The sequence below is a fragment of the Desmodus rotundus genome, chromosome 8 (assembly GCF_022682495.2).
Source record: "Desmodus rotundus isolate HL8 chromosome 8, HLdesRot8A.1, whole genome shotgun sequence".
Classification (NCBI taxonomy): domain Eukaryota; kingdom Metazoa; phylum Chordata; class Mammalia; order Chiroptera; family Phyllostomidae; genus Desmodus; species Desmodus rotundus.
The window spans coordinates 2168572-2190716 of NC_071394.1; the positions used below are offsets into that span (position 1 = coordinate 2168572).

A 22145-nucleotide genomic window follows, 5' to 3' on the forward strand; every position below is an offset into this window, starting at 1 on the left:
GAGATGGGGAGACCGGTGAAGACAGGGAAGGATGGTGGTCACTGAGGCCTGTTGGAAATGTGGGCTCCCAGTAGGGGTGGCACTAGGGCCATGCCCTGCGGGGGTGGGCACCATGGGGCAGAGCAGAGAGAGTGGTGTGCGGATGCTGCCACCAGCCAGCCCCGCGTCAGCGGCACAGGGCATGGACTCGGAGAAGCCCTGCTTCCCCTCCCAGTCGTGGGTCCAAAATAAAGCAGGAAAGAGGCCCCATCCGTATCCTGCCCTGCGTCTGTCTGTTGGGAGCCACTGTTCCCCGGGAGAGACCGGGAGCGGTAGCCCAGCTGCTTTGAGAAAGAATCCAGAGACTGGCTATAGGCCAGGCTCGCTCTTTGGTGTCAGGCTGGCGTGGCCGAGGGTGAGCGGGCTTCTAGTGCATTTATGTTTAACTCGGATGACTTGCTCGTTGCCCTGGGTGCTATCCTGGAAGGCGGCGTTCCTCCCCAAGAATACCAGACCCTGGGTTCCAGCTGGGCGCTGCCCAAAGCACCCTGGGGCCCTCATTGGGCCCCTGGAAGGGCTGTCCAACATGGGGAGTGAGCTGCACTGGCCCGGCTTCCCTGGCCCAGGGAGGTGAGGCTTCCACGGGTAGGACAGACAGGCGGTGCCCGGGCCAGGGCTCAAACCCAGAGGCTATGACTACCCACCCCCACCTGCCAGGCCCCCACTCTCCCAGGCTTGGCCACCGGAGGGGCTGGCAGAAACTTGGCGGTGGGCATATGTGCGCACCAACCCTCTGTGGCGTCCAAGGGGCCGGATGGGGCGCTAGCTGTCCCATGTGCCTTCTGTGCCCGCAGCCGAGGTGAAGCGCGTGGGGGACACGGTGCTGGGGATGGCCACGCAGTGTGTGCAGATGAAGAACGTGCAGCGGACCACGCCACAGACGCTGTCCAACCTCTGCCTGAAGATCAACGTCAAGCTGGGCGGTGTGAACAACATCCTGCTGCCCCAGGGCAGGTGAGGCCAGCCCTCCACCCCGGGCGGGCGCTGACCGCGCGGTGCCCGAGTGGCGCTGCCACCTGCAGCAGAGAGGCCGTGGAGTGTGTTAGGCGGTGGTACGGTTGTGCAGAAAGAACTTGGAGTCTGGTGGACTTGACCTTGGGCGTTGGCTCTGGGACCAGGGGTGGTTTGGCTCACTCAGTCCCCTGGAGTGAAGGAGGCCCTGTGGACGGAGCACAGGCGGTGGGCTGGATGCGCCCGTCGCCCTGTCAGCAGTTCTGTGTTTGTTCAGCGCCAGCTATGGGCCGGGACCAGTGAGCACAGGGACCCAGGCGAGCAGCCTGCAAACAGGTCGCGTGCAGCCGCGCAGGAGGAGAGCACCTGGGGCTCCCGTACTGAGGGGCTGGAAGGTGGCTTGGAGGGTACGTGCCTCTGGGCACTGGGAGCAGTGAGCTCCTGACACGGGAGCCACACCAGGCTCTGAGAGGGGAGCCTGACGGGGGCTGCGGGCTGAGGGCCAGAGGGCGCCCTTGGGCTGGATGCAGCCATTGGATGCGTCACGAGTGAGGCTGTGGTCCCCCGACCTTGTTCCCAGAGGCCTTTGGCTCCAGGCCCAGCAGGGACCAGGAATTATCCCGGGACAATTCTGGAATTATCCCAGGAGAGCGCTGTTGGGGGTGGGGGGCACCCAGAGACCGGTTGGGTATGGGCTGTGAGAGAAAGGAGAGTAGGGGGTGAGTCCTAGGCCCCGCACAGCCTTTGGAAGGAGAAAGCAGGTTTCTTGGGGGAGCAAGCCTGAGGGGGGGAGACGGTGGGCACGGGGCAGGGGGCTGGTCTGGTGTTGGGGATGCCAGGTTAGGGGTCCTAGCATAGAGGGTGGGGGATCCAGGAGTGTGTAGGCAGGAAGGATGGGGGAGGCTGGGGCAAAGGTCACAGAGGTGAGGAGTTGGCAGTGGAGCCTGAAAGCAGGGGAGAGGCAGGAGGCCAGTGGGGAGGGTCTTGGACCCAGATTTGTCCTGGGGCTGGATCAGTGGCTAGATGGAGACACGCAGGTCTGTGGTGACCGTGGAGGGAGGGAGGGAGGGAGGGAGAGAGAGAGAGAGAGAGAGACAGACACTGGTTGCCATGGCAGCGTGAGCATTAGGGCGGGTGGGGGCTGTGAATGGCTCCGCCCATTCCAGGAGCTCTGCTGCTGCAGGTGCTCAGCAGGCGGCCTCAGGGAATGGGTGGCTGCGGCTGTGGGCAGGCGTGGTTTGCCTGGTTTGCGGGCGAGGGTATGAGTCAGGCTGCTGCGGATGCTGCAGGGGTGAGGCAGCCTGCCGTCATCCCCTCGTGCCACCCTCATTCGTGGAGAGCAAGGGCTGCGTGGGCACTCGGGGCTTAGAGAGGTTGTGGCATGGCCTCCAAGGGCCCCTGCAGCCCCCAGGCATGCAAGGCCAGGCTGTCAGTGCGCCTGTGGGCCACGTTCCCCCACCCATCTCTGTCTGTGCAGATGGGATGGGGTGGCAGTAGCACAGGGAGGAGGACCCAGTGGCTGCCGGTCCCATGCTTCGGAAGGAGGCAGCCTTCAGGTGTCCCTGGGGAGGCCAAGAGCTGCCAGGGCAGCTAGAGCCACGCTGGGGTTGAAATGGGGAGCTTGCCCATGTGTGTGGACACTGACACGGTGTGCACGCCTGAAACATACCCCTTTTCCCCCCACGCCACTGTACAGCCTCAGCTCTCACAGGGGTTCCTGGAGAGCACCGTTGGGGCTGGTGTGGGGCCCCTTGTGAGTGCTGCCGGCAGGAGTCCCGCGGAGATGGGGCTCCCGTTGGTGCATCCCCTCCTGGGTGCTTCTGGTTGGGGCCAGGACAGCAACCCCAGCGCCGACTCCAGCTCCCAGTGAGGGGTAGGGGCGGGGCAGGCCCTCTGAACGCAGCTGACCTTCAAGAGCTCCCAGGGCACACCCGAGGGTGAGGACAGCAGTGTGTGGGGGTGGGGGGGCACCTGGGGTGCCTTCTGGAGAACCCTGGCCCCCAGCCGCTGCACACATGGCCTCCACGGGGATGTGACTGCTGGGGCCTTTGACTTTTTTGGTGTCAGGGGTTGGGGTGTTACTGTGCCTCTGGGTGGAGAGCAGGGGGGCCGCTGCCCTGGAGGGGGAGGCTGCAAGTTCAAGGGGTAGGAGCAGATGGTGGGCACTAAGTTGCTTTTATGTAATCGTTTTGGAAACGTGCAAGTGTGTGCCGAGAGGAGCCTGGGCACCCTGGCCTGGTCCACGGCCCCCGCACCCTCCCCCACCGGGTGCTCCCAGAGTGGATTGCAGGCAGCGTCATTACCTGTGTGCGTCCTGACAGAGGAATGGTCTGTAAGAACCCAGCCGCCGCCCTGGCCACGCAGGTGCCATGGGGCCAGGGCCGCACCTGGGCCGCTGACGCTGTGCTTCCCCCACAGGCCGCCGGTGTTCCAGCAGCCCGTCATCTTTCTGGGGGCCGATGTCACCCATCCCCCCGCTGGGGACGGGAAGAAGCCTTCCATTGCTGCTGTGAGTGTCCACGCCTTCGCTGGGCCCTGCGTGGTGACGTCCCTCCCTGAGCTGCCCGTGGGAGGGGACACAGGCCCCCCTGCAGCCATGTGGCTAGAGCTCACTCCTGCAGAGCAGTGAGGTCTGCGAAATAGCAGCTGGGGGATCAGAGTCTCCTGGAAAATAGGTGTTTCGGGGACATGGCAGGCGGGTGAATGCGTCTGAGTACGAGATTCATGAGTCGGCGCTGTCGCCAGAACCCCAAACCAGACCACACCCGTCCCCAAGATAGGCTCCCAGGAGGGCCTTCTGCCTGCAGGGCCCCCCTGCAGCTCAGGCTGTGCCTAGCGGCCTCACTGCCCCCACTGCGGTGTTTTCTGTTTTCATCACAAAAGGCTACGAGAGAGATGTGTAGACAGGCTGGAGGTCAAGTCCCTCTTTCTTGTCCCACCCCCTCTTCAGTCTCCTTAAGGTGACTTGTTGACTGTGTCTTTGTGATAAGTGTGCACGGTCTTCTACCGAAGTCCTTCCCCTCCTCCTAGCTTTGTGACTTTCATCCAGGAGGGGGTGGGGCAGCCTTGATTCATAGGTGATGGTCACCTGGCCTTCTGCCCCTGCCCTCGCGGCTGAGGGTGGCGTGCTGTTACTGTTGCCTGTTGTCTCTGAGGACTGGGAGGGTGTGTGCTCGGGACAGCGCGGGTGCCACTGTGGAAGGCCGAGGGCACGGCTGCTGCTGGGAGAGCCCAGCGCTGTGCAGCCAAGGACAAGGGCTGGGGAGGGAGCCTCAGATCTGAGGTTGCACGTCCCCAGCATCCCCGGTAGGGGACTGCCTGCATGACGTTTGGGGAGTTGTGTATTTATTTGTCGTGTGTCTGAAATCAAATGTCTGTTGGGGTGGTTATTTAATTTTTTTGGCCCAGGGCAGCTCATGCGTCTTGCCCCTCCCGACACACCCGATAGCATTGGCATTTTCTGAGCACCCCCTCCGTGCCAGGCACTGGGCTGCGCACATCACTGCGCCAGCTCCTCACCTGCTGACACTGTTCGTGTCCTCCTCCCCGCCCCGCCCCCCAGGGAAGTTCAGGTGGCTGAGGGCTCTTGTGCCGGGAGGCAGCAGAGAGCACAGCCCGCCAGAGCTCAGGCCTTTCTGGGCTCCTCACACACTCGCCTCCTGCCAACAGGTCGTGGGCAGCATGGACGCCCACCCCAACCGCTACTGCGCCACGGTGCGGGTGCAGCAGCACCGCCAGGAGATCATCCAGGACCTGGCGGCCATGGTGCGCGAGCTGCTCATCCAGTTCTACAAGTCCACGCGCTTCAAGCCCACCCGCATCATCTTCTACCGCGACGGTGTGTCCGAAGGGCAGTTCCAGCAGGTGGGTGCCTCCTGGCTGCTTTCTGTCCTCAGAGGGGCGGCACGGTTCCCCTTCTGCCTCAATGTCTGTCCAGGCGCAGTGGGGGAGGTGGGCGAGCGATGGGTTTGGGGGGTGCAGGCGGGGGGTTTGGTGGGGCCGGGCCCCGGGCCCGGAGAGCTGTGCAGGAGACGCTAGCGACGCAAACTAGCTGCTGGGGCGACGTGCTTCCAGGTGCATCTGCGTGGTGCCTCGTGACCGATGTGTGGGGGCTGTCGGGGACCCTCTGTGCCATGCCAAGTTCTTACGTGTTGCCTCGTTTAAACCCTTGAGCACGAAGCCTGGGCACCGTTCACACCCTTCTGCAAATGCAGCGACGGGTTCGGGAAGGCAGAGAGCAGAGGCTCGTCACCCACAACAAGCCCGCGGACTGGGAAGGCCGAGCCCCCGACATCTGTCCAGTGCCATGTGTCATTGAGGGACCGACGTCAAGGCAGCAGCGGGCCCTGAGCATGTCTCTCTCCCCCAGGTGCTGCACCACGAGCTGCTGGCCATCCGCGAGGCATGCATCAAGCTGGAGAAGGACTACCAGCCAGGGATCACGTTCATCGTGGTTCAGAAGAGGCACCACACTCGGCTCTTCTGCACGGACAAGAACGAGCGGGTGCGTCTGCCGGCCAGGCTGGGGACTCCGCCACCGAGGCGCCAGGGAGACCTGTCCTCGGAGGGGCTATGTGGGGACCCGGCCTCTGGGCATTGGGGAAGGGCTGTCCTCCGTTTGGTGAGAATCTGGACCTGGAAACCCCACAGGTCTGGGGGGCAAGACCAGGCAGGAGGTGTCATTGGTCTGATACAGAAGTAGCCAGGGAGGCGGCTCCGAGAAGGAACTGGTCGGTGAGCAGCCCCCCTCGTAAAGAGAGCCCGGAGTGAGCCCAGGGGCCTTGGGGAGGTTGGAGCTTGAGCAGGGTCCAGGGCGCAGCTGGAAGGCGGGGTGTCCGGGCTCCTCTGATGTCTCCTGGCCTTGCAGAGCAAGACAAGTGCGGGGGAGGCGCGAGGCTGGCAGCTGTGACTGCAGGGAGACCTCCCGGGTGAGGAAGGTGGGATCCTCAGATGGGAGAGTGTCCCTCATTCCCAGCAGGGTTGACATGGACCAATCCACGCAGCCCAGCACCGTGGAGCCTCAAGCCATCTGCCTCAGGGAGGGGACCCTCCCAGAGGGAGGGCCATGGACAGACAGGAAGCGGCCCTCGAACTGGCCCCACAGGGCCGGATGCCCCGAGTGGGTTCCTGTCCACACAGCGCCAGAGGCAGCACGTCACGACAGCCTGCAGGCACCATGCTGGGGGCACAGCGCAGGGCGGGCTGGTTGTCTAGAGGGAAGACCGCTTGGACAGTGGGTTCGGTGAGGAAGAGAGGCTCAGCCGTGGTCTCGGGCATGGTTCGCTGGGGAGATGCCGCGGCTGTGAGTGTGGGCATCCCCCACACCGTGACCTAAACACACGTGAAGGGCAAGGATGGAAGCAGAAACAACGTTCTGAGGAGTGGCAGGAGATCGCCTGCCCCAGAGGCATGCCGTAAGGCACGCCATCCCGGTGGGACGGGACGGGCAACTTGGTTAGTGGAAGAACATTCTGAACCACCGGGAGCGTCGCGGAGGAGTCCTGCCCGAGGCGGCTGAGGTGGGGGGGGGGGGGGCGCTTCAGGACGTTGGCTTCGCACCAGGTGACAAAAGAGGGCGCAGATTTCTAAGCCTCAGTATTTTACAAAGCGTGGCTTCTGATCGATATGCAATTCAATTTTAAATTAACAGTAGAAAGGAACTTAAGGAAAGCTTTAAATTCACTTCTAAGTAGTACGTGTACTAAACACGTAAGAAATAAAAATTACAAAATAGAACGGAACAAAAATGAGAGTTTGGGATCAAACTTTCGGCGGTGCAGCTAAAACAGCACTTGGAGATCAGAATATAGACGCGGCGCGTGGGGGGAGCCTGGAGGCGGGCAGGGGCGAAATGAGGCGGAGCCCCGAGCCCAGGGGAGCGGAGAGGCTGCTGTGCCCCCCTTCCCTCCTCAACCCACAAGCCTCCCCCAGGCCAGGAGTCCAGAGAGCTCGAGGCCAGCTTGTTTCTGCCTCCCTCCCAGCACAGCGAGTGATAAAGTGGGGTGGAGAGGCGATAAGGCGGGTCTACACAAGCATCTCTGAAGATGAGCCCAGCAAGGCTCAACTGGGAAAACAGTCCTAACAGTGTTAGGATCAAAGGAGTTCTATGTTATTTAAATCATCATGGGACATTACCAGCTTTATGCCGATACCTTGGAAAACTCAAAAGGAATGGATACAGTTGCTTGTGGAATTATGAATATTGCCCAGAACGTACAGGGGAGGACCCCGTCGTCGTGCTAAAAGGCATCAAGCTTTGCCGAGCTCCTGAGTTAGAGCATCACCCAGCGTGGGGGAGAACAGGAGGGCGGGGGGACGACTTAGCTTGTGTTAGGGAGTGAGTCCAGAGAGTCCTCGAGACGGGTCTTACCAGCCGCACGGCGGGGACGTGGGTGCTGTGCCCAGGTCCAGCCACTCTGACCCCGCTTACGGACACTTGCAGTGGGGGGCATAACCAAGCCCACGGAGCACAGAACTTGGCCGCAGGGAAACACATTGCTGTGAAGAGGACTCTTGTGTTTCCGATGGACACACAGACTGATAACCCGTTCGGTGCTCTGGAGGTGACGTGGCCGCTGCCCGGCTGCTCCGGAGGTCCGCGCTGGGGGCCCACTCGTCCATGGTGTCGGACGGCAAAGCGCTCGGCGTTCTGTCTGGCAGTGGAAACGCACAGACTGCCCGCCTGGCGGCTCCCGCTCGGAGTGGCGGTGCTGAGCGAGCCCAGCAAGCGGCAGCGCACTTTGCACGTTGGGCGGGCCAAGAGTCCCTTTGGGTTCTCCCATCAGGTGGCCCTAGTAGCACTTGGTTGTCTTTAACTTCATTCGAAACAGTTCTTAGATTGTTTTGTGACAGCTGTCATGTCAGAGAGCATTTTAAAAAACAAAAATCGGTGGATTTTTGAGTAGCTATTTTAATATTGGAGATGAAAGAAAATACACCACATTTTGTTGCGTCGCGCTTTATTCTTTGAAGAAGAGTAAAAATGCAACTGAAATGCAAGAAAGGACTTGTGCCGTGCGTGGAGAAGGGGCTGTGCGGAGGGAACGGCTCGGAGTGGTTTGCGAAGCTTCGTGCTGGAGGGTTCTCGCTGGACGATGCTCTGCAGTGGGGTAGACGGGTTGAAGTGGATAGCGACCAGTCGAGATATTCATTGAGGACAGTTCGCGTTGTACCATGCGGGAGATAGCAGACGTACTCAAAGCACCCAAATCAATAAAGCTGTCAGTGGAAGTGACGCCTGTGTCTCTGATGTCACGGCAAGGCCACGCGGACTGGCCGGCCCAGCCCGCAGTGCGGTTCTCACGCCTGCACAGTCACACAGGGTAACGCTGACGGAGGCTCAAGCGCTGCAAAGATTCCGGAGTGTGTGGGAATGACGTCTGAACCCGAGGCTTCGAATTTAGCAACGTGGAAGGAAAACAAGGGGCGATATTTTCAGGGGCTTTACTTTTAAAAACCTGAGGGTGTAACAGAGGTTGGCGGGATGTCAGAGTGCGTCTGAAGGTGCAGAGGGGCTCCACGGGGCCTCTTTGCTGTGCACTGTTCACGTGGTGCCCAACCCCGTCGGGGTGAGTTCGGGGACAGGGCTGGAGTGGCGGCTTGCCACCGCGGTAGTGGCAGCTGGGTCTTTGGCTACAGTGTAAATTTAGAGTCAGGTTGTTTCGGAGGCTCGTGGTCGTTCCGTTTTGTCTCAGTGCCGTAGCGCTGAGCGAGGGCGTTGGCCGATCTGTAGGCTTCAGACCCGGCAGCCTGGGGTCGCAGGCCCAGCATCGGGGGGTGCGGGTGGGGCTGCTCATTCACTTTGTCCTCTGATGGCTCCTGTGTCGCTGAAGGTTGGGAAGAGCGGGAACATTCCAGCAGGCACCACCGTGGACACGAAGATCACCCACCCGACTGAGTTCGACTTCTACCTGTGCAGTCACGCCGGCATCCAGGTAAGGCCGGGGGGTCCCCTGCGGGGTCTTGGTGTCCCTGTGATGGCGTCTACACCTTCAGCAGGCCCACAAGGGGCATGAGCCTTGGGCCTGGTGCTCTTGGGGCCGGGACTCCATGGGGAGCCCCTAGGAGGGGCTGCAGCCCATGGTCAGGTGACTGACAGGTGGACAGAGGCTTGGAAGGGCCCGGTGCTGGGGACAAAGGGCCCACAGGGATGCTGGTGGGGGCGCATTTTAGACAAGATGAGGTCTGGGCAGAAGGAGTAGCGGGCACAAAGCCCAGGGACACGGGTGGGGGCAGGGGCGTCCCCGTGTGCCCGGTGTCGGCCTCACAGCAGGCGGCAGAGGTCTCAGGAAATGTGGGGAGGGCAGTGAGCAACAGAGGGGCAACTCGGCGTGAGCTCCCACCGCCCTGGCGGGGGTCTGCCCTCTGTCCCCTCGCACATTTGCTGGGCGTGCTGGGAAGGACACTCTGGCCCATCATTGCTTCAGGGCTCTTGCGGTCTCTCTCTGCGAGGAGACCCCAGCGGGCTGAGGTTGGCTCTGGGGAGCCCTGTCGGCCTGGGTATGCCGCACCTGCACCCGCATGGCCACACCCCTTGGGTCAGGAGGACTCGGTGCTGGGCGGCCGTCCTGCCCCAGAGCTTCCTCACACAGGGGCTTTGGCTTCAGAGGGCACGCAAGGACTCCCGCGTCCCTCCCTGGGTAACGTGAGCCCAGAAGATGGGCATTCGCTGTGGACTTGGTGCTTCCACTCTGGGGCGACACCCCAGAGGCTTTCCCACCCCAGGCTCCCATCCTCTGCACACTGGGGCCTCTCTCCTGGACGGAGCTGCGTGCTGGATGCTTGGGCTCTGTGCTCACTGCAGCTGACTCTTCCCTGGCTGCCTTCCTTGGGTGCAGCCCGTACCCACAGGGCTCCTCTGGCTCATTGGAGGGCTAAACCTCTGGCCCTGTGTTCCCTGCCCAGGCCCTTTCTAAGGGGGACCATTCTCTGCTGAGATAGTTAAGTGCTGGGGCATAAATGGGCCTCAGAAAGGCCTGTCCTGCCATCAGCACTGTGACCCCAGCAGACCCTCATGCAGCGTCCCCCACTGCCCACAGGCCTGTGACAGCGACCGATGAAATGGCTGAGTAGGACGCACATTGGTGCAGCCGCAAAGCAGAGGACAGAGCGTCTGTTGTAGCACCCAGCACAGGCGTGGCACAGGCAGCGGTAGCAGGGCCAGAGGTGTCCAGTGGGACCGGCAGGGAAGCGGGCAGGCGGGCTTGGGCTGTGCAATGCGGTGGCTGCGCCACCGGTGGGCCGTGCTGGGGAGGCGGGCAAGGCCCCGGACTGCATAAAATGGGACAAGTGTGCTGGCTCCCTCTTAAGAAGTGTTGTTAGTGTGGGGCTTTGATCGGGAGAGCTTTTCTCTCCTGTGAGTAAACCCCGTGGAGGCCCTGGCGTGCACAGGCTGTGCTCTCCTCGAACGGCCGGGTTGCTCCTGTTGTGGTTCTTCCGTGGTTCTTCTCTGCGCCGACAGGGCTGTGGTCTGTTGTGTTTGCGTGTGGGGCGGTAAAGTGCGTGGTTCGGTGCCTTAGGACAACGGCATGTGGTGATGTGGACGTCCGTCTGCCGCTGACCACCCCCGCGTCCCCAGGGCGCGGCTGCGGCGCGGCCCGCCTGCAGGTGAGTTCCGCGCCTCTCTGACCCTCTCGTCTGCTTTTAGGGAACAAGCAGGCCTTCCCACTATCACGTGCTTTGGGATGACAATCGTTTCTCTTCCGATGAGCTGCAGATTCTCACCTACCAGCTGTGTCACACCTACGTGCGCTGCACGCGCTCCGTGTCCATCCCCGCACCAGCTTACTACGCGCACCTGGTGGCCTTCCGGGCCAGGTACCACCTGGTGGACAAAGAACATGACAGGTGAGTGGCAGGCCTCTCCGGCCGGAGGTCACAGCAGGGGTGTTTTGGAGACAGGCGCAGGCAGCTATTTCTCCAGAGCAGGGAGCAGCGGGCTCACGGTGGCCGCAGCCGGCCGTGCCACGGACGCCCGCACGCCAGCATAGCTCCGCTGCCGCCTGTGAGCAGGTGCCTGGTGCGCGGCCCTGACCTGTTACCAGGGCGCTGCTTCGTGCCGCATGCGAGGCTGCACTCTCTGTCCCTGTCCCTGCAGTGCTGAAGGAAGCCATACCTCCGGGCAGAGTAACGGGCGAGACCACCAGGCGCTGGCCAAGGCGGTCCAGGTCCATCAGGACACACTGCGCACCATGTACTTCGCTTGACGCGCCGTCGCGTTTACGACCGTGTGCCGAGTCGGATTCACACGAGACCAGCTACACTCAGACCGACGCCCAGCCCTTCTGTGACAGCCAGCACCCAACACGAGACGTCACTGACTTTCGTAGACACTCCATTTCCCAGAATGCCTTCTGTCTCAGATTTCAAACTCGGATTTTGAACTGCAGACCTGTATGAGACCCCGCTGTCGTAGGAAATGTGGTTTGCCAAAATCTATGAGCTGCTCATTCACGTAGAACCCCGTGTTTCCTAAAAATCTCCTAAAAGCAGTCTATGAACTCAGGGCTTTAAAACATTTTTAATTTATTTGGTCATTCGATTTACTTGTTTTTAACACACGATTCTCTATGAAATTGATGGTCTCAAACTAGCTGTGAACGTTCTCTGAGAGGGAAAGCAGCGCGGACGCGATTGTGGTTTTAAAGCCTTGACCGCTGTGACGTCGTCACTAAAGTCTCTTTCGCAGGGATGCTGTGCGCTCCCGACGTGGCTCGCGCAAGCTCTTCCGGACCGAGGGCAGGGGGCCGCGCGCCGGGGCGTCTCGGCGTCTCGTCCCACCACCACCCGCCGCTCCCTCGGCTCATGGGAAGGCTCGGGGGCGGCAGAGGTCATGTGCGTTTACAACATTTCTAGGTCCAGAGAGATTGGCAGACAAGTGCCATTTTAATAAAAATTTATTAAAAAAAAAAAAGAAAAAAGACGATATGCCGACCGTCTAATCGTAAGGTTTGTCCTCGAGGACTGAGACGTTTATTTTCCAAAGTTCCTAAAGAATACGGGTCTGTGGTGGTGAATACAGTACAATCCTTTTCCACTGTACGTCTGTAATGTAAAGGGAGAAATATATATATCTGGTTTGCAGTATTAATGTGCTAGCTAGACGCTGTTGTTCATCTTATTGACTGCGGGGTGCTTCTCGGGATCGGTGTAGCGTGTCAGGAGCGTTGCGGAGCTGGAGACTGGACGGCCTCTGGTGGTGGTCAGTGCCGAGTGCGGGAGTGTGCAGCGGACTCACTGTGTCCACGCCCGCCCCCCTGAGCATAGACCTTCGCTAGCACCTCAGCGGCCTCGCACGCCCACAGCGGCCACTCGCCACCCCGCCAGCCTCCTCGTCCCTCGCGTCACTTGGCCGATAAGCACAAATGGAATGTATGCGTTCTTCCACCCTGGGAAGCGAGTCCGTGCACCCGAGCACACTCCTCTGTGTCTGCTTCTGTGTGGCGGGGTCGTAGGGGCAGTGCGCCGAAACACAGCTGCGGGTGGTGGCCCTGTGGGGCACAAGGCCCACAGGCAGCCACGGAGCCCCGTCATCCGCCCCGTCCTCCGGAGGATGACGGGCGGAAGCCAGCAGCAGGGCCTGATCCCCTGCTGGGATCTGCCTTCTGGGCCCAGACGTGGGGTCGCTAACTAGAAACCGTTGCACTAAGAGTGGAGCACCGTGGGCCATGTGAAGAGGGCTACAGCAGGCAACTCTGTGCGAAGTGGGCTTTTCGTCCTCGCAGGCAGTTCCGTGAAGAGTCCAGTCCGCGAGTATTGTAGAGACTCAAGGAAGGGGCCGCACCTCCCTGTGCCGCTTCTGCTCTCTCGGTTTCCTGTCCCTGCTGCCGGCCCTTCCGACCAGCCTGACACTTACCTCTGGTGACGCAGTGGACGAGGGCCCCGGTAGGCGTGCCTCTGCAAGAGGGGGCACCCACCCGTCTCCTTGTCTGCGCTCCGAGGGGCGGCGGGGGGGCAGGGAGCCTCGGGGGAGGGCGCTCATGGACATGCGGCTTGGTTTGGCAGCGGTGACGAAGGGTGACTTGTTTGTGATGCTCTCTACCCGGTGTGGTGCGTGTGTCCCGTGTGTGCATGTGGACGTCTTATTAATGGCATTAGTCTCTTCTTGCTGTATCTTTTTTTTTTTTTTTTTTTTGGTCTTTTTTAAATGACAGAAGCCTTTGCTCTGAGAAATGTCGCGGTTCCGTGGTTTCAGTGGCAAGTGGCACTTTCTCCTGCATTCAGAAGGGCACCGATACACGCTCAGCTTAAATCACAGGAGCCTTCAAGGCGGGGAGGGACTCTTCACTAGCACACGTAAGTTAGGTCGGTTTGCAGCCCCTCTGAGGGTCCTCTAAAACCGTCTCAAAGGCGTGTTTGTGGCATGTGACAGGATCGCGGCAGGGCGGAGTGGGGCCCGGTGAAATGCAGATTCCTGGGCCTCGCCACGCACCTCCTGATCCGGGGCTGCCTGAAGTCTGAGACGCCCTGCTCTAGAGCTTTCTGGAGAGCGCTCTGCCTTGTGCAGATTGGGCCCAGCCAGGAGGGACTCCTCGGCGGCACAGGGAGACAATTGCTAGGCTAAAACCTAGGAAGGGTCGCAGGCTGGCAGAAAATGAGACCTAAATTTTTTTTAGATTATTTCGAAGGCAAAGTTTTCTTTCCCGTGGGCCAAAGTCCTGGAAGAGGGTGCTTCTGTGGCCCAGTGCTTGTTTTGTGATACTACATTCACACTAAAGGCATTAACTGACCAGCGTCGCCCAGGGTTGGCCACACACCTCTGTGTGTGTCCGGTGATCCCGGGTTCAGACGGCTGTCGGTGCCCGCTCTCAGGGAAATCACTGTTTCCCCAGGTTCCTGCCGGTCTCCCCATCACGAGGGTGAGCTCTGAGTTCCGAGACGGCGTGAGGCCCCCCCGTGCGGCACAGCCGGTCTTGGCCCCACTCTGGAAGCCAGGAGGGGTCCCTTGCCGTTCTCCACCCAGGACTGCCTCAGACCCAGGCCGAGAGGGGCCCTGACATCTGGCTGGCTGTGCACCCCACCCCCATCCCCACCCCACCCCCAGTTAGTAAGGTGTGCCTTGCTTGAAGCAAACTGAATGTGCAGATGAAATAACGATGTAGAAATTGGGGTTCATGTAACAGAAAAACCGGGATTCATCTCAGCTCTTTTAAAAAGAGCTCTCCCCATTCGGTTCTTATGTTGGACTCCTCCTGATATGTTCCGAATTACTCCCTCGGAGAAAAATCAGTGTATCCGCATCCCTTCGCCTCTCCATTGCATTAGACAAGCTCCCTCTTCCCAAAGTCCCAGGGACGCCGCCCCGGTTGCCATTCTGCAGAAGAGCCCCTTGGGGGTGCTAGGACTGCACGCCGCTGCCCTTGCACCGTGAGCTTGGGTTTCCCCGGTCCAGACGGGTCTGGTAAAACGGGGCGCACCTGTGCTTCCAGAAAGGGGCAGCTTCATTCTGGTTTGGGTCCGGGTTTTCTGTTACGAGAAGTCCTCACACAAACTTGCTGCGTGGCAGGGTCTGCCTTTTCCGGTCGAGATCCTCACTCTCGCCCCCTTGAGTGAATGCGTGCACTCTAGGACCACAGTGGCGTTGGCCCCGGGAGGGAGCCGTCGGGAACCAAGTGACCTCCACACTCCTCGGCGCTGGCCGAACCCCCTGCCATTCCCGGTGTTGGCCCCGGTTGCTGAGTGCTTGGCTGGGGAAGAGGGTTGCGTTTGTCCCCTCCGGCGGGGGCGGCGGCATCGATGTTGCATTAGATGTGGGTGTTACCGCTGCGGAGTGCTGTCGCTGCTGTGTATTTCTGCCTTTCTGCTCCGGTTCGCTGCGGACGTGCCCGTGGTGCCTGGTGGACACTCCGGAAACCGTTTTCCCAGCTTTTATAAACCGCCGAACATTTGCCTTCAGGCTTGCCGGATGATTTATTTTTGAAAGCCACAAAATGTAGTTTTTCTGGATGAATTGTTTTTCTTAATATATGCGGCAATGTAATTTTACATTGATCTGTGGGGTGACTTAAACTTTATTTTTTCAAGGCAGTTTTTCAGTCAGATTCTATATTTGATACACTATGTGAAGGGTGGACCAGCCAAGCGTCACACAGTTGGGACACCAGGCTGTGCCCAGGAGCCCTGCAGCATTGGGACGGCTTCTCCGCCCCATGGCGTGGAAGCACTCGGCTTGTCTCCAGAGCCGTCAGGGCCCGGGCCAGTTCTTCAGTGGGACTCTGAGCTGTCGGACAGTTAAAAGGATTTCTGTGGGCATTTTCCTACCCCTGAGGCGGTCCCATTGGCGGGGACCGTGGAAGCTGACGTAATGCAGACAGTGGACAATCCCAGTGGCCCCGACAAGCCATAGCCATTTCCCCGTGACCTCTCTCTGACTCACCTCTCACGCTCACAAGAAAAGGAATGTACAATAGAGAAGCTTCCTCAGTGTTCGTACGCCTCACTTTCACAATGCACCTGTTTTATTTAGATTTTAAACCCTTCCCCAGAGCAACCCAAGATGATTCCTTCTACCTGCTGCGGCCATTTTCAGTGTGGCCGCCACGCACGTGTGACTTTGTCACGGCTGTTCGCGTTACACATGTTGCTGACTCTCTTGTAAGGAAATTTTCAACTCCAGAGAATCGCACTGATCTCGACAGCCCCCTTTTTAAATTGTGTCCGACCTCGCATCTGCTGTACTAGTCTGGGTGACTGTCACTAGGGTCAGGGTGGCAGCGGCCAGGTGGGCGTGGCGCCACTCTGCTCCTGTCACTGCCGCCTCTGTCGGCGCTCTGCGTCAGCATCGTGGGCGTGGCTCCGCGTCTGGCCTTGTGTCTGGCAGCCGGGTCATGAAGGACAAGTCAGCCTCTCGGCTTGCTTTTCTAGAAGGCAGTGTGCAGTCTGCGGAAAGGGGCGTGCAAGTTCACGGTCACTGTAGTTGTGAGCCCTGGAGCTCTTCTGCGGTGGGACTGATGCCTCGTTCCTTGCTGCGACTCCCGAAAGCGTTTTCTTCTGGCTGTTTCCAACACCTGACCGAGTGCAGAGCAAGCACCTGTGTGGCCCGTGAGCAGAGCTGTCACTTCGAAGCTGCGAGGTCACTGTTGTGTGAGACTGTCGCCAGCGTGGGGAGACCCGCAGTCCAGTGCGGTTCCCTTAAGCCTGTGATGTTCGCTAGCTCAGTGGTGTTCGTCCCAACCCGGTGTGTGGTCCTGTCTGTGGTCAGGATGCCCAGGATCAGCCACATGCAGGGTTCCGAAACCTGCTCTGCCTCCTGGGTGTCTGGTAGTGCCACAGCGGCGCCGTGCGGGGCCCGCAGTGCTTCTCTGGATGTGTTTTGCCGTGTTACTGTCCCCAGTGAATGTATCGGCTTAGCCAAATCACTACAGAAGGTGGTTTCTAAATACCTTTTAGTTTAAAAAAAGTAGATGCAGACAAAGGCTACCTCTGAATTCTCAGTAGATTCGTGTTTGTTCTTAAGCGTAGCTGTCCACACTGAAAATAGCCAAAACGCTGCCCGGATGAACTGAACGGTGACCACCTCTGTGTTCTGTGCCGGCTCGAACGCTTGTGTGCCATACTGTGGCCCGCGGACAGTCCCCTCCTCGGGGCTCCCGGCTCCAGATCTAGGATCTCAGCGGCCAGCAGCGGCGGGGCGGGCCGGCAGGGGCACAGGCACTGGAGCCGTGGGCTGAGCGGGAGCAAGCCTGCTCTCTGAGCTCCTCTGCCCCCTGCTCCCTTTGGGCGCCCTCTGTGAACGCACCCGGGTGCTTGAACACCGACCCTCCCACAAAGCACCCATCTAAAGCAGCCGCACGGTTGAATGGCAGTGCGGGCACAACTGACCTTTGACCTCTGACCTTGAGTTCCCTTCGCAGGGCGTAACTCTGACCTGGGGCCCACCAGCAGGAAGTGCCACTCCAGTGCAAGGCCCCGTGTGCCCCTTCAAGATTCATCCCTTTGCTGCCAGGAATGCGCCCCGCCCGCACAATGCTGCTGCGGGTCCCCCTCTGCCGCCCCCGTGTCTTTTCTTTGGGCCCCTATGTTCTCGTGTCCTCAGAAGAGCAAACACCTCCCTCTCTTTGCTCTTAAGTTGTGGCTGGGCAGGCGGGCGGGTCTGGCAGTGACAGGTGCCCGGGCGGGGGGAGGTCGGGGGGAGGGGGCCTTCCCCTGCCCCTGCCGGGAGCTCGCTGACCTGGGACCAGTGGGGACTGGGGCATCAGGACGTGGCAGTCGCCGCCCTCAGTCCTGCTGGTTTGTGCTGTGGTGCTTCTCCTGCCCCACAGGCGCTTTGCCTCCGAAAGAGCTGAGTGTCCTTGCTGGTCTTTCTCAAAATGCTGTGACTGTGCCCTTGCGCTGCCCGCCCCCGGAAGCACAACTGTGTAGGGGAGTGCCGTGTCCGCGGGCGTCCTTTGGCTCGGCCTCGTTCTCAGCCAGGAATCCCGCCCCGGGTGTTTCGGGGACACTGCCCTGCAGCCCCTGCTCGGCTCGGTGGCAGGCCTGAGGAGCTCAGATCCGCCCCTTTGGAGTTAGGCAGTGCGGAGGTAAAGCTCACACGCCAAATACTGTCTGCCCCAAGTGGCCCTAGGAGCTAGGTGCTGAGGCCGACCTCACGCAGCACCTTCTGAATCATCAAGGCTCTGACAAGGACAGCCCCCACCATCGGGGTTGGGGGGGGGACCAGCTGGAGGGGCGGGAGAGCTTGCATCAGGGCCAGGCCTCCGTGCCTTGCCAGCCCTGTTCTCAGCGCCCTCTCAGAACCACGCTGGGCCGCCTCTGCACTGGCGAGCGAGCCTGCACGTCCCACCAGGCAGTCACCCACCCCCTGCCGTTGACACGGCCTCTGCTCCTCAGCCTCTGACACTGTAGGTTGCGACCCCCTGCGCTCTCCTGTGTCAGAAATGCAAGGTGCTGGTCATGCGGTTTCCCACACCCAGGAAGACTGATCCCTTCAGCAGGCACTGGCCGTGACCATGAGCAAAACCTGGTGGCCTTGTTCAGAGTCACTCATACAGGTGTCCCGTGCCATGGAGTTGCAGTCTGTCAAAGGAGCTGGCATGGTGTCTGTGCGCCGTCCGTGCGAGGCCCTCGGTGGTCAGGGGCTGCCGGTCCGTCCTGCCGTCTGTCCGCGTGCATGGGGAAGCTCTGGACGGTGCTGCTCTTGTGTGACGCACAGAAACAGCGCACAGACGCAGTGGCACCTCGGGCTGCACAGGGGACCCCAGCCGCAGCATCTCTAAAATGCAGTTTGCACCTCTCAGTTTTTCGGGCCAGGTAGTGAGCGCTCTTCTTCTGGTGGTCTCGTCACAAAGCACCCCTCCGTGTCACGGGATGATTTCATTGGCTTGAGGTTGGAGAGATGGCCCAATGTTATTTATTTTACAAATGCACAGAGAAGCCCCCTCAACGGCTCCTCTCGGCCCTCCCCTTACCCAGGGCAACCCCCCCCCCCCCGCCCTCCCTTGGAGGCGCCCACCGCAAGGGACGCAACACAGTCAAAGTTTGGGTTCCTTTTCAAAGCCAATCATGTACCTGACTAAAACCCTGAAAGTTCGTAGTTTAGCACTAAACTGAAATTCGAGTCCGAAGTCTGACAGTGGATTTTAATGTGGTTGTTGAAGACGTGGACTCGTGTTTTATAGCTGTAGAGGCAAGTGAGTTTTTACTTTTTAAAGTTTTAAGAGAATAATTGTAAGTTTCTGTGTAACGAAGTGGCTAATTACTCATTAAATACAAGAAAAGAATGTAGCGTCTAAATCCAGAATTTTCTTACCTCTGGTACACTTCATATTACTTACCTAATATGTATTGAGGGGTTTGCCCCCTGAGTTTTATCAACTTTTCTAGTTTTATTTTATTTTTATAAAATAATTGAAAAAGAACCAAAAATGAATTCAAAAGTTACCTAGGCGGATCTTGCCCCTTCTTAATTTTCCCCCACAGCGAAACATTTTAGAAGACATTTTGAATCAAAATGTATCACAGCCATTTCAAGTTTACTCTTTTCTGAGAAGCTGAGCTCCTGCAAGGGCCCCGTTCTGGGCGGTTCTCCGCCTCCTGTCTGCAGGCTCGGACCCGCTGCTTCTCCCTGTGCGCTGGGTCCGCGCGGCCGAGTCTCGTGCTTGCAATAGAACCCGTGCAGTGCTGTTCCGTAAATTGACAGTTCCTGTATAAACTAGTATTTGTATCCGTCGGCCTCTCTGTGTAACTCCTCATTTGCTACATGAATTGTAAACTTAATTATAAAATTACAGTACCTGCTGAATTCGATTCTGAGGCTTCATGTCCGTGTCTTAGTTTCCTGCCGTTCTGTGTGTGGAGGGTGTCCAGTGCTTGCATGATGTTAGGTGGTAATGCCACTTTAAATTAAGCCTTAATCAGATGTTCAATTTGTAAGTTTCAGAGTATGCAAAAACATTAGGCAGAGTGAGTTTAAACTGTCCAGATCGGGATGCTGTACCCTAATTCAACAAGTCTTTTCTCTGGAGTTACAAAGGGAAACTTTTGGTGATACATCTCTCTCTCCCCCCCCCCCCCCTCCCCTGCGCCCCCCACCCCGACCCGTCTCCCCGCACTGGCTGTTGCCCTCCGTGATGGAGTCGGACCGTTGTGCATCTCTGTGGCAGCCAGTCAGTCAACAAGACCTGTTCTGAAAGTCTTGAGACTTTTTCAGGGTTATTTTTAAATGTTTGGGATTTTTTCCCTCCAGTCTGAGATTTATTTATGGCTGACGGAGGGGATGCCTGGGGCGTGAATCTGATTTGCAGACCTGCCCCTGTTCTAAGCTTTCTTCAGGCAGCGCCTCCTGCCGTCGCTTCTGCATACGACTAAGTGAGTTTTTGTTTCTGCAAAAGCATCTGAAGTTTAGACACACAATGGAGGGGACCCAGCTTTCTTTACAATGTGGATCTACCTCAGTTCAACAGTTGGGTGCTATTTACGAAGTCTGTCAACTTAAATTGGAAAAAGTAACCAAACAGTGAGCTATAACTCCACATGAAGCTTGAATTCATAATTTCCGTTTATTTAATAATATTTTTATTTATTTTGTGCCTTTTGTGTTGAATCTTAATGCATCGAAAAGAATCAGTATGAAATTAAATATTTTAGACTGCAGGCGGGGGAAAAAAGCCCAATTGGCCACAGCATTCGATAGAGCACCCCCGGCCAACCACGACCATACGTCGAATCCCAACTGCCTTCTTGTGAAAAGAAACACATTATGTTCAAGAGAAAATTCAACATTTTGCAAACAAATTCCAAACTCTTCTATGCACATATTTATAGCTATCACTTCATTTCCGGTGCCAGGGAAGGGGTGGCCGAAGCAACTCACGTGTCCTCTCGTCCCCGCTTTTGTTGCCATTCCGGCCCCTCTTCCTCTGGCGCGGAGTTTATTTCATACGTGGCAAGTGGACAGTCGCCGGCTCCCCCCTCCGGACGGGGCGGGGCGGTCATGACCACAGATGGGGAGGGGGCTCGCGGCCGGCAGGGAGCGAGGCCTGCCCTCCGCAGCAGCCGCGAGTGCCCGTGCGTCAGGAGAGCTTTCTGGCAGGTGAGAAGTAGGCGGAAGCTGATGGTGGTTTTCCACGCCTTTGTATTTGGCAGTTTACAATTCTAGACGTTTCCTACTCTGGTGGTCTTTTTTAACTCAATTCTTTGGAGGTAACGCAGTATTTTGGAGTCTTAAGAATTTGATTTTATACCAATAAGAAATAAAAGTTCAGGATCTTTCCTGTAGTATATAGTTTTACTATTTTAAAGAGATTTGTGAATTTTACAAGAGAACCAACATTCCTTAGTGGCAAAACTTTGAAAGTTGACTTGGGAAGCATTTTGCTGCGGGATCTCGAAAACAATGGGGTGATTCTGTTTTAAGTTTTTCATTTGGAGCTCCCATCGGGTCGGTCCTTGAGCTGTACTTTGTGAAGAGTGAGGCACCCTTGGTAATGCTGCACATACAGACGGGCCTTGTTGCACTTTCTCAGTAATAATAAATGCCCTCCGATTGGCTCCCCAGGAAGCATTTGGTTTCTTACCTGACAAGAGTACTTTGGGGCAGGTCATTAAATTTCCATAGGTACCTCAAGAAAAAGAACCTGAATATGCTGCATTTTGTTTCGTTAGCTTTTATACGTAGCATTTTGTTTTGCTCTTATTACTTTGTTTAGATATATGCTTTTTGGACCCCAATAGACGAGAGAAATTTTTAATTACCCTTGTAGGGGTACAGTACCCTTCCTTTCTATTTCAACCCCGCTATCTGGTTCAAAGGGTGCCCACCAGGAGAACATTTTGCCCAGCCCTTTCTGTTCACGCTGCTTTCTGGACTCCTCTCTCCATGCCGCCGGGAGGCTGGGCCGCTCCTTTCTAAGGTCACACTCCAGCATTGTGGCACCTGTTTTCAACACGCCTCACGCAGTTGCCACTGAGTGAGTAGCCTGACCCTAAGGAAGTGCCGGCACCGGGCAGCGGATCGGCTGCTCTCTCTGGAGAGCCAGTCTTCCCATCTCTGTTCCCCGGGACTCGCCCTGCACAGAACAGGTGGGAGTGGTCTTATCGACAAAAGGTGAACTGGTGCAGAAAGCCGAAAGCTGAGACACTGAGCACCTATTGTGTTTGAGCTTAGCTGGGTCCTTTTGAGTTTGTTTTACAGCTTACTAGGTTAAGTAGTTTGCACTATTTTTGCAATAAATTCATGGAAACCCTAACAGTTACTTGTTTTGTTTCTTACTGTGTGTATATAAACTAATACTAAAAGTTTGGCATAGTGTTTTTTCACCTCCTTACATAACCCTTAACATGCACAGAATGCTGTAAATCTGATAAAATATGATGTGAATGATATTTTATAAAGTTATTTTGTATGGTGTCAATTTTGTTTTGCCTCATAGTATGTCAGCAAAAAATGAAATAAAATTCCTCGTATTTACAGCTGCCTCTCCCAAAGGTCTTCGATTACTCGCATGTGTATTTGGGCGCTTCCTTCTGCACAGGTTGAGAGTCCAGGCTCCCCAGTGGGAGCACACTGCCGACGACCAAAGTACAGGGCCTCGTTCTGCAAGCGTGGGACCTGCTCCTTGAACAGCGCACTCAGCAGAGCTGGGCATCGCCCCTGAGCATCTGGGCTTGGGATGAGAGAACCACAGAGCAGACCGGGCGCAGATCAGACATCTCCAGGT

At 57.9% G+C, this 22145-nt stretch overlaps 1 protein-coding gene across 3 annotated transcripts in view; it reads left to right on the top strand.

Annotated features, from left to right (window-relative positions):
- AGO2 (argonaute RISC catalytic component 2) overlaps positions 1 to 19230 on the top strand; it is a 78770-nt gene extending 59540 nt beyond the window's left edge. For 2 of the 3 annotated variants that reach the window (XM_053929415.2, XM_053929417.2), the window contains exons 13-19: positions 834 to 993; positions 3409 to 3499; positions 4660 to 4854; positions 5360 to 5494; positions 8823 to 8924; positions 10637 to 10836; positions 11087 to 19230. In XM_053929415.2, the coding sequence (XP_053785390.1) occupies positions 834 to 993; positions 3409 to 3499; positions 4660 to 4854; positions 5360 to 5494; positions 8823 to 8924; positions 10637 to 10836; positions 11087 to 11195 (992 nt within the window). In that variant the 3' untranslated portion in view covers positions 11196 to 19230. The remainder of the gene's footprint in view (positions 1 to 833; positions 994 to 3408; positions 3500 to 4659; positions 4855 to 5359; positions 5495 to 8822; positions 8925 to 10636; positions 10837 to 11086) is intronic. The other variant, XM_053929416.2, reaches the window with a different exon arrangement.
- The last annotated feature ends 2915 nt before the right edge of the window (positions 19231 to 22145 follow it).